This window comes from Poeciliopsis prolifica, unplaced genomic scaffold (assembly GCF_027474105.1).
Source record: "Poeciliopsis prolifica strain line A6 unplaced genomic scaffold, Auburn_PproV2 SCAFFOLD037, whole genome shotgun sequence".
Taxonomy (NCBI): Eukaryota; Metazoa; Chordata; class Actinopteri; order Cyprinodontiformes; family Poeciliidae; genus Poeciliopsis; species Poeciliopsis prolifica.
This window is the reverse complement of record NW_026562412.1, coordinates 657,501-669,231: the sequence shown is the minus strand read 5'-3', so window position 1 is coordinate 669,231 and position 11,731 is coordinate 657,501. Positions and strand designations below refer to the sequence as shown.

Genomic DNA, 11,731 nt, shown 5'->3' with positions numbered 1-11,731 from the left:
ACGACTCAGCTGAAGTGATGCTGATGCTCAGGGAGACACTGGGTCTCCATGTTGGTTCTGCTGGTTCTGTTGGTTCTGGTTCTGCTGGTTCTGGTTCTGTTGGTTCTGGTTCTGCTGGTTCTGGTTCTGCTGGTTCTGGTTCTGCTGGTTCTGGTTCTGCTGGTTCTGTTGGTTCTGCTGGTTCTGTTGGTTCTGGTTCTGCTGGTTCTGGTTCTGCTGGTTCTGGTTCTGCTGGTTCTGGTTCTGCTGGTTCTGGTTCTGCTGGTTCTGTTGGTTCTGGTTCTGCTGGTTCTGTTGGTTCTGGTTCTGCTGGTTCTGGTTCTGCTGGTTCTGGTTCTGCTGGTTCTGGTTCTGTTGGTTCTGGTTCTGTTGGTTCTGGTTCTGCTGGTTCTGGTTCTGCTGGTTCTGGTTCTGTTGGTTCTGGTTCTGCTGGTTCTGTTGGTTCTGCTGGTTCTGTTGGTTCTGGTTCTGCTGGTTCTGGTTCTGCTGGTTCTGGTTCTGCTGGTTCTGGTTCTGTTGGTTCTGGTTCTGCTGGTTCTGGTTCTGCTGGTTCTGTTGGTTCTGGTTCTGCTGGTTCTGGTTCTGCTGGTTCTGGTTCTGCTGGTTCTGGTTCTGTTGGTTCTGGTTCTGCTGGTTCTGGTTCTGCTGGTTCTGGTTCTGCTGGTTCTGGTTCTGCTGGTTCTGTTGGTTCTGGTTCTGCTGGTTCTGTTGGTTCTGGTTCTGCTGGTTCTGGTTCTGCTGGTTCTGGTCCTGCTGGTTCTGGTTCTGCTGGTTCTGGTTCTGCTGGTTCTGTTGGTTCTGGTTCTGCTGGTTCTGTTGGTTCTGGTTCTGCTGGTTCTGGTTCTGTTGGTTCTGGTTCTGTTGGTTCTGGTTCTGCTGGTTCTGGTTCTGTTGGTTCTGGTTCTGTTGGTTCTGGTTCTGCTGGTTCTGGTTCTGCTGGTTCTGGTTCTGTTGGTTCTGGTTCTGCTGGTTCTGGTTCTGCTGGTTCTGGTTCTGTTGGTTCTGGTTCTGCTGGTTCTGTTGGTTCTGCTGGTTCTGGTTCTGTTGGTTCTGGTTCTGCTGGTTCTGGTTCTGCTGGTTCTGTTGGTTCTGGTTCTGCTGGTTCTGTTGGTTCTGGTTCTGTTGGTTCTGGTTCTGCTGGTTCTGGTTCTGCTGGTTCTGGTTCTGTTGGTTCTGGTTCTGCTGGTTCTGGTTCTGCTGGTTCTGGTTCTGCTGGTTCTGGTTCTGCTGGTTCTGGTTCTGCTGGTTCTGGTTCTGCTGGTTCTGTTGGTTCTGCTGGTTCTGCTGGTTCTGGTTCTGCTGGTTCTGTTGGTTCTGGTTCTGTTGGTTCTGGTTCTGCTGGTTCTGGTTCTGCTGGTTCTGGTTCTGTTGGTTCTGGTTCTGTTGGTTCTGGTTCTGCTGGTTCTGGTTCTGCTGGGTTCTGCTGGTTCTGGTTCTGCTGGTTCTGGTTCTGCTGGTTCTGGTTCTGCTGGTTCTGTTGGTTCTGGTTCTGCTGGTTCTGTTGGTTCTGGTTCTGCTGGTTCTGGTGCTGGTTCTGTTGGTTCTGGTTCTGCTGGTTCTGTTCTGCTGGTTCTGGTTGTGGTTCTGGTTCTGCTGGTTCTGGTTCTGCTGGTTCTGTTGGTTCTGGTTCTGTTGGTTCTGGTTCTGCTGGTTCTGGTTCTGCTGGTTCTGGTTCTGCTGGTTCTGGTTCTGTTGGTTCTGGTTCTGCTGGTTCTGGTTCTGTTGGTTCTGGTTCTGCTGGTTCTGGTTCTGGTTCTGCTGGTTCTGCTGGTTCTGGTTCTGGTTCTGCTGGTTCTGGTTCTGCTGGTTCTGGTTCTGCTGGTTCTGGTTCTGCTGGTTCTGCTTCTGCTGGTTCTGGTTCTGCTGGTTCTGTTGTTTTTGTTTTGAGAGCTTAAAACTGCAACCCCAGCGTTGTCACGGTATCGGCCCATCAAGATGTCTCCTCAGAAACTCGCAGAGGTAAAAAGCTCAGTGATGTGGGACGAAGAGCCCCTCTGGAGGCAGGTGCAGTGACCCTTGACCTCCTGCCTCAGGTCTCATAAAGACGCGGCTGCTGCGGGACGCAGAGGAGACATGAAGACCAGGACGCGTTTCCATGCGGCTGTTCTGGTGATGCTGGTCTGCAGCGTCTCGCCTTCCACCAGCTGTGAGTTAATATTTCATATGAATTCAGTTTATACAGCCAGAGAAAGTAAATGTTCATGTTTGAGACTCACCTGATGATTTATATCTGTATTAAAAGGTTTGAGTCTCAGTTTAAGAAGTTTAAAATATTAAATATTTCATCTAATTTTAATTAACAGACAAATGAAAATCCTAAAATGAAAGAAGGGAAGAAAATAATCCAGATTTAACAGCATAATATTCTGTTTTTTGGTCATATTTAATTTTTTGTTTGCCCATCACTGGCAATAGCTGCTGCTAATGTTTTTGATGGTTTAGCATTAGCTTCTCCTAATGGTTTTGATGGTTTAGCATTAGCTTCTGCTAATGTTTTTGATGGTTTAGCATTAGTTTCTGCTAATGTTTTTGATGGTTTAGCATTAGTTTCTGCTAATGTTTTTGATGGTTTAGCATTAGCTGCTGCTAATGTTTTTGATGGTTTAGCATTAGCTTCTCCTAATGGTTTTGTTGGTTTAGCATTAGCTTCTGCTAATGTTTTTGATGGTTTAGCATTAGTTTCTGCTAATGTTTCTGTTGGTTTAGCATTAGCTTCTGCTAATGTTTCTGTTGCTTTAGCTTTAGCGGAGCTGAGATTGTGGTTCAGCTAGTTATTGAAGCTAACCATGTGTTTAGCATTGCCCACCACTGGCAATAGCTGCTGCTCATTTTAGCTCAAACATTTATTCTCTGTTACAGCCACGGCAGCCATTTTGAAAAAAAGAAACCGAAAGTAAATCATTTTAATTAAAAATTTGTATTCTCTGCTCTGAGGTCTAAAGTTCTGTGTTCTTCATTTTCAGCCTTGTCCTTCAGAGACTTTCTGGTCTGGTCTCCTGAGGATGCTGACGGCGCCTCCAGCCAGCGGTACCGGCCCAGAGAACCGCCGGGCCAAACAGCCTAAAAATGGAACTGCTTTAACCTCCAACTCCTGTCCGCAGATGGAGAGCAGCTCCTCTCTGCAGCCATGGCTTCAAGTTTCACTTCCAGCCTCAGACTCAGGACATTTCCAGGTCCGGGGAGATTTTCCACGTCAGCCTGCAGATCCTGAAAAACGCAGCGAAGCAGAAATATAACAGGAACTTCACAGCATCAGGTTCGGCCAAAGTTCCAATCTGTTTCTTTCATTTCTAGCTGTGCTACCAAAAGGCTGACATTTTAACGCTCTTAGTGAATTCATCTTTTGTCAGAGCTTTTGTCTCGGGAAAACCTGGAGCTGCTTGCAGAGCTGTCTCAGTGTCCAACTGCAACGGACCCGGCCGCCTGTGCAGGAAGTCATCATGACAAATACCGCAGCATATCAGGAGTCTGCAACAACAGGTAGCATGTCCAAGGTCATGCAAAGCCCGAGGTCATGCAGAGGTCATGCTTCAGGTCAGGAGATTCTACTATTGCAGTCAGTAAAAGTGAAGCTGTCAGCTGTTGTTCTGAAATGAACTGGCCAACCACTTTCAAAATGGTGAGCATTAGCATTAGCCTGCAAAACACATAAAACGTTAGCAGAAGCTAATGCTAATATTCAATTGACTTGACTCGCTAACATCAATGACCAAAGCAGAAAATATTTGAGGTTTAAAGTTCATAAAGTCATGAACATTTTCTGACAATAACTAGTTTAAGGCTTAAATATGGCAGCCATCTTGAAAAATGATCATCATCCTTTAAATTGAAGGAAATATGGAAGTGTTAGCATGCTAATGTTCTGTAGCTGATGGAGGTTTACGGTGATGAGCTGCTCTAACGGTTTTACTGCCTCCTGTCAGGTTGAATCGGGTTAAAGGTCATTTAGACTGAAATATTTCTTCCTTCTGTCAGGCAGAACCCTGACTGGGGCGCCGCCAACACGGCCTTGGTCCGATGGCTTCCAGCTGAATATGAGGACGGAGAGGAGGAGCCCCGAGGCTGGGACCCCCAGCGGCTCCATCATGGATACCAGCTGCCCCCGGTAATCGGAGCGGCGGTGGAACCGGGCCGGAGCGGCGGTCCGGTTCTGGACTGCGAGCCAGACTGACAGGCAGGAAACGATTGGCTGAAATGAACACGAGCCGCTCGGTGGAACGGTGGGGAGCGGTTCTCTAAGTACCAGGGTGGTTCCTGGATCTGATCCGGTTCTGATCCAATCGGGAGGAGAATGAGAACACGGAGAAATGATTCTTCACAGCTTCACTTAAAGCTTTTATTCAAAACTGTTTTACTCACCTTGCCATGACATTCTGAGACAATCTGTGAAACTATAGATCTCCTGAAACAACCAATCAGAGCCTGGAGGTGGGGCCTGCGCTGTCGATCATCCTCAAGTACTTGCTGCTAAAGGTGCTAACAGCTAAGACATAACTCACAGGAAAACAGTTTATCTGCTGTCATCAGTGGTAATGCTAACTAGCTTTAGCATCCACAACAGGCTATGCTAGCTGCAGTTCAGCAGAGAGGGGGTGATTGACAGCACTAAGACCCTCCTTCTTGCTCTGATTGGTTGTTTCTAGTTTGCACATGATGACGATGTCAACAAACATGTAAAATAATATTTTTATAATAGTTACAGCTTTAAATGATCTACTTTAAACCTCCAGGTGCTCTCACCTGATTGGCCAGTGAGAGGGCCAGTCAGCTCTCTGATTGGCTGTGTGTGTGATGACGGCGTTGTGTGTGCAGCCGCGGCGTGTCAGCAGGGAGGTGGTGAGGACTTCCTGTAAGGGCGCAGACGCCGCGTACTCCCAGCTGCTGGTGGACTGGGGTCAGTACATCGACCACGATGTGACCCTGACGCCGCAGAGCCTCAGCGGAGCCGCTTCCTGGGCGCGGCGGGACTGCCGCACGTCGTGTGAAAACCTGCATCCCTGCTTCCCCATCCAGGTGATTCTGCTCAAAACACCAAGAACTGAGATCCGTTCGTAGATCAGCGATATGTAATCTGATTACATTGTGGCGTGCGCCTGGCTCTCAGACTCAGGACTCGCTGTGCATGCCGTTCCGTCGCTCCACGCCGGCCTGCCGCTCCGGGGCCGGCCCCGGCATCCTGCGGGCTCTGCAGCGGCAGCAGCTGAACGCCGCCTCGTCCTTCATCGACGCCTCTCTGGTGTACGGCCACACGGCGCAGCTGCAGAGCGACCTCCGCGACCTCTCCGGCCGCAGCGGGAAGCTGGCCGTAAACGGCCGCTTCCGGGACCGGCAGGGCAGACCTTACCTGCCCTTCGTAGCGGAGACGGCGTGCGGCCGGGGAGTGGAGTGTTTCCGGGCCGGAGACGGCCGGGTCAACGAGGGCCTGCCTCTGATCGCGCTGCACACGCTGTGGCTCCGGGAACACAACCGCCTGGCAGAGACCCTGCAGCTCCTCAACCAGCACTGGAGCCCCGAGGCCGTGTTCCAGGAGGCACGCAAGATCGTTGGCGCCCTGCACCAGGTAAGAGTCCGGCGCCCCCTACAGGACCGCTGCAGCTCACACACCAGCATCACCAGTTTGATGCCCCTAAATAAAAAGCTGATTTGTTTTTGGTGTTTCGATAAATCGAGGTCTGGGTCTCTGAATGGAACCGCTAACTAGAAGTTAGATACGTTAACCTAAACCATAAACATCAGCCCCGCTAACGCTAAAGGGCTACATCAACATGGTGGCTAGCAGAAGCTAATGCTAGAGCGCTAACTCGAAGCATATAGATTGAAGCGCTGCTGTGCACTTTGACCCCAGATGCTGTTTAACTCTGGATCAGCATTATGTTTGCAGGAAGTGAACCTGCTTCTGACACTGCTTCCTGTTTCCTGTTTCAAAACTAAGAATGAGTTTCTCTTCATGCATGAGGACATAGAAGGGGAAGAGCTGCTGTTCCCTCAAGACGCATTTTGAAAAATGACAGCAACTGGTGGATGAGGAAGGCAGGTTGCGCTTGTGAGAGGAAACTCTGTCACATGACTTCATGCTCCTCCGGGGAGCAACACTGGATTTTTCAACAAAATAACCAAGATAAAAGAAACAGAAGGCGGTCAGATTTGTGCAGGAGAAAACGGACCAGAAAGAACAACAATACAAAAAAATCCAAATCCTTTTTAAAGTATGTTCCTCCGTAGACATACGGAGAGACTTTTACCCCAGTAAAAAGGGCTATACGCACTATTCAGCCACTCATTCACTAGACACAAGAATTGATTATTTTTGGCATTTACAAAACAGAGACAAAATGGACAGATGTGAGATGTGAGTGACCTCTCACCTTTATACCTGACAGTGGACCTGGGTCAACAAAGAAGAAATAATATATGGAAACTAAATTCAGGTTTGCTGAATAACCACTGGTTCAAAAGGAAACAGAGACAAAGTAGATCTTTCTTAGATCTCAGTGACCATGGAGACGAATCGCCTCCGATAATCTGAGGAAAGATTATACCTAAAAAAACTAAAAGATCAGAGGAATTACATAAAAAATGGAAGATCTAGAACAAAAGAGTAAACTAGATATACTGGAAGATTTACAAAGAATTAGAAAAGAAATAAATGATAAAGCAACACAGCAAACTGAAAAACCTCAAGTTTCTGAAACACAGTCTGAAGACACGAGAATGGAAACTAAAACAGAAATACAGCCCATAGAATCAGAAAGCAAATTTATCAAAGAACAAATTGAATGACATCCAGGAAGCATTTGAAATATTTTACAAAACCTTCTATTCAAAGATCTCTGGAGGAACTATAGCAGAAATCGATGAATACTTGAACTCACTAGAGCTTCCTGTTATGAACAGAATAGAAAAATGACATCAGATATTAGAAAGAATGAAAAAACACAATAAGAAGATAAAAACCATGGAAATCGTCTGGGTCAGATGGATACGCAGCTGATTCCTCCTTCCTTCACTAAACTGGACTCTGAGAAACTGGAATAAACTGGACTGCAGATCAAACCGACTCATATCTGTTTAAATACTGATTATCAACTTTTTGCTTCCATAATGGCCAGACGATTGGAAGAATTTCTCCCTTCTGTGATACATAATGATCAAACTGGCTTCATACGACAATATAAGAATATTATACTTTACAGATCACATAGAGAAAAGTCAACTGGAAGCCATTGTTATCAGTACAGATGCAGAAAAAGCATTTGATTCAGTCGACTGGAATTTTCTCTTCAGGGTTTTACATAAATTTAAACTACATAATACAATAATAAAAACAATACAGACATATTTTAATAACCCCACGGAGAGAATTAAAGTTAATGGACATTTATCCTGTTACTTTAGAAACAGGGTCAGGTCAAAGGTGAAGGTGGTCACCGTTACGTGTTGCAATATGCAGACGATATATTCATTTATGTGGAACAACCAACACACTCTCTCCCAGCTTTGATGCAGTTATTCAAACAATTTGGTCAACTGTCAGGATACAAAATTAATATGAACAAAACTCACCTGCTGTTTTATAATTACACTCCAAGCCAGCAAATTCAAAACAGATACCTATTAGCTTGGCACACTGACCGTTTTAAATATCTAGGCATTACTACACCAAAAGACCTCAAAAAACGATTTGAATATAATTATGTTCCCAGACACAAAAGAGTTAAAGAAGATACTGAAAATATTGCAAGATGGAGTCTTACTCCTTTTCCAAGTTTTAGCTCAAGGATGAACTTGATGAAGGTGAACATACTGCCAGATTGTTATATTTATTCCAAACTTTGCCAATTGAAATAAATCAAAAAGTTTTTAATGAATGGGACAGATTACTATCAAGATGTATTTGGCAATGTAAAGACCGAGAATTGGATATAAAGTCTTAGAACTGGAAAAGAAAATGGGAGGGAGGGGGTTGCCTTCCTTTATTATTTAGCAGCACAAGCAAGAACACTGATATACTGTTACGACCCAACATGTAATGCTCAATGGAAATCTATTGAAACAAAGGCAACACTCATTTCTGTACAGGCAATTCTAGCTGATGCTAATCTACAAAGTTTCATAAATAATATAGATAACTGGTGGATGAAAACAACCCTGAGAGCGTGGAAAACTATTGCTAAAGAAAATGCACGAGGGAACGACCTAGCAGTCAGAAAATGGGTTGCATATGATTCTGACTTTACACCAATTAAACTGGACGCCAGAGAATCACTGCTCTGTGCATATTAATGAACAACATCATCTTAAATAACTTCAAAACTCTTAAGAGAAAATATTCCTTGGACAAACAGGACTTTTATCAATATTTACAAATAAGACATTTTGTTAACTTAAAAATTAAACCAATTACTCACAAGAATGTAAACTTAATGGAAATTTTTATTAATGCCTATTAATCAAAAATTAAAGGGAAAATTATTTCGCTTATCTATACAAACCTGATGGATTTAAAAAAAATTCAACTTTACATATCAAAGCAAGATGGGAAAGAGAGGGAAATTGAACAATAACAGAGGAGGAATGGACAACAATGGGGACATATCAATGGACATAATAAATCTCTACAATGGAAAGAATTGGAAAAATCTGCTAAGATTTTTTATGACGGCTCAGAAACGGAACTGATGGAAATCCTGCATGGAGATCAGAACGCAAACCATCATCACAGCTTCTGGGAATGCCCAATTATAAACACATTGGAAAGAGATAAATTAGACTTAGACTTAGACTTGACTTTATTGATCCCTTGGGAAGACTCCCTCAGGAAATTATAGTTACCAGCAGCTCACAGGCAAAAATGTGGCACACAGTAAGCATACACAAAATACAAAAAAATACAAATTAAATACAAAACAAAGAATATAAATACAACACAAAAGGAAATTATAGCAATTTGGTCGATAGATTGACCAGTGATATGGTATTGCACTGTATGGTTTGGCCTGATAAATATGGAGTTCACATTTGTAGAAAAACTACTCCTTCTTCCCTCTGTCCTATCTTGTCAGGCAATAATGCCTGACAAGATATTTCTAAGCAGAACATTTCCTTGGAGTTCAAGGTGATGTATTTTGGAATAATTCCTCAAAAAGCCACAAAAAGAAACAAATATCTGATGACTGTTTTATTAACAGCAAGTCAGAAAAGCATTACAAGAAAATGGTTATCACAAGACAAACCAACTTTAAATGACTGGATTGGCATAATATTTAACACATAAAATGGAAAATAACAGCAGGACTGAACAATTCGCAGAAAGACTAAATGTGGAACATTTAGTCTGGCACAGCAGAAAGGTCACGTTTCCTCGTCCACAGTGGAACATTTGTGTTTTTTCACCAGACTGAGGAAGCCGGGCGAGGAGAGCAGCTTCATTCTCAGCTGCCTGTCAGTGAGCCACCAGCACAGAAAGCAGAAGCCTTAAAACCAGGAGGCTCTGATGGGATCTGCTGCTTTAAAGCAAACGTTGATAAAACGCTGCGGCTTCATGTTGGCTTGAAATGTTTCAGTTGCCTTAGATGCCCAAGAGAAGCGGCGAGGCGGCGGAAAGCCGTCCAGCCAGGATGCATGAGCAGGAAGGAACAGAGCGGACTGGACTTCTTGAGGAAAATAAAATCCTCACAGCTTTTATCAAATGCTGTAGATCGTCAGTCTGCAGGCTTTGAGAGTTTCATCTCTTCTGCCGTCATCTGGAAGGGCCTAAAAGGCTCAAAGCCTGATGAAGCCAAACCTCCTCTGGGTAAATCAGATCAGTGTTTCTCTGATCAGAATGGAAACCTCTTGTTCAGAGGCAACCTGTAACAAAACCAACTGTGAACGATGGTCAGAGGGAGCAGAAGAAACCCTGCAGCGTTGTTTTGAGGCTACTGATCGGGTTGCTCTTTGCCAGCCTCAGTGCCATGACTGAGTGTGTGACAGCATATATAAACTTCAGCATGGACAGCGCAGTCCCCACCAGAAGCAGGCACATTCTGATTATGTTCATTAAGCTTTCTTCGGTTGTGGTTTCAGTCTTCTTCTTATGTCTTCGTGGCAGCTGGTCAGCCCAGGACTCCTGCATCTCCACTAACTGGTTGCCGTTTCTTTCTCATTGTGGGTTAGTCGTCAGCTCTTTAAAGCCGCTCAGAGAACCGCAGTTTTCTCTTCTCAGACATCAACCTGATAATTGTCTGGTGTTCTGTCTGAAGTGAGCAGTTACTCTTCAATTTCTAAAATATTCATTGAGATAATTTCACTTCACAGAAAACTCATAAAGAAATGATTGTCTATGAAGATATTGAGGTTATTTTTAGCTGCTAACGTGAACAAAACTGCTGCCATGACTGCAACTTGGAAATAATTGATGCTTTGACAACAAATGAATTTTTATTTCCTCAAAAGCCAAACAATGTTCATAGGTTTTAGGTTGCATCATTCCCACCAGCCCTGTTCAGTCCACTTCAATCCAACTCCAGTGCAACTGCCTAGTCAAAGTCCAGTTCGGTTGGTGAGGTGTGAACGCTAATTGACCTCTGACCTCTGGTCCTCCAAACCTCAGTCTGGGTTCAGTTTGAATGTGAACGCCAAGCGGCCCAGAGAGCGCTCCAAAGACATGAAATCAACTTCAGCGCAGGGCATTCTGGGTAAACACAACCAGAGCTAACATGCTAGCCTAGCGCTAGCAGCAGAAATGGCTCCTGGTCTTCAGCCAAAGACTAAAGAGAAATCACTAAACTCTGACGCCTCCATCTTGGTTCATCTGGTGAAACAGGAAGTTGCTCTCAGTGTCTTCAGAGGTTTTAGTGTCGTTTCCTGCAGTGGTTGTTGGTGCAGCGCCCCCACAGGCCAGGAGGGGAACAGGCTGGTTTGACTCAGAGCCACAGCAGCTGGAGGTGGAGCAGATGGTGGAGTTCACTCAGGAGATGAAGTTTCTTTTCTAAACTTTCTAGATCTTTTCAGATCATCCCCTCCTTTGACATCCAGCTGCCAAAATCCAGAGGTGAGACAATCTGAGCAGATAAAAACATCAAAGTTCTCATCAGACATTTTCAGGCTCAGTGATCTTTGTCCCCCACATGTCCCTCATGGTGTCAAATGGTCATTTTGTCTCATTGGTTTGGAGCAAAGAAAACCTTCCTTGGTAAAAGATTTAGACACTTTGAAGTAGTTTCAGTCTTTCCAATGCCTTGTCTTTCTTGTTTGACTTCCAGATAATAACGATGAGAGATTATATCCCCAAAATTATTGGTGTGGAGTCGTTTGAACGGCACATCGGGCCCTATGGCGGGTACGATCCGAGGGTGGACGGCTCGGCCTCCAACGTGTTCGCCACAGCGGCCTTCAGGTTCGGCCACGGCACCATTCCTCCAATCGTCAGCAGGCTGAACGAGAGCTTCCAGGAAGACCGGCGCTTCCCCCCCCTGAGACTTCAGCAGGCACTCTTCAGTCCCTGGAGGATCATTCAAGAAGGTCAGTGCGCTCCTTTAAGGCAGCCATGGAAACCTCCGGAGAGCCACAGGAAGGAAGAGACGTCGTCGTATTTGGGTCAGCTGGAGTTTCAGGAGAAATTCCTGCAAAGTTAATTCACCAACTTGAAGCTGAAGACACCGTTGGCCAGTTTACCCACAATTCCTTTTGGTTTCCTGATGGTTTCCATCAGTCTGCAGAACGAGTTGGGACAGAAATCTTTTGGATTCGC

At 45.0% G+C, this 11,731-nt stretch overlaps 1 protein-coding gene across 1 annotated transcript in view; it reads left to right on the top strand.

Moving 5' to 3' along the window:
- The first annotated feature begins 1,779 nt into the window (after window positions 1-1,779).
- The window catches only part of LOC129374765 (thyroid peroxidase-like), a 19,402-nt gene continuing 9,450 nt past the window's right edge, over window positions 1,780-11,731 (top strand). Inside the window, 9 exon segments of the mRNA XM_055053394.1 lie at window positions 1,780-1,959; window positions 2,034-2,146; window positions 2,964-3,026; window positions 3,029-3,256; window positions 3,351-3,480; window positions 3,976-4,105; window positions 4,813-5,013; window positions 5,105-5,560; window positions 11,244-11,502. Coding sequence (XP_054909369.1) covers window positions 2,074-2,146; window positions 2,964-3,026; window positions 3,029-3,256; window positions 3,351-3,480; window positions 3,976-4,105; window positions 4,813-5,013; window positions 5,105-5,560; window positions 11,244-11,502 — 1,540 coding nt within the window. The 5' untranslated portion in view covers window positions 1,780-1,959; window positions 2,034-2,073.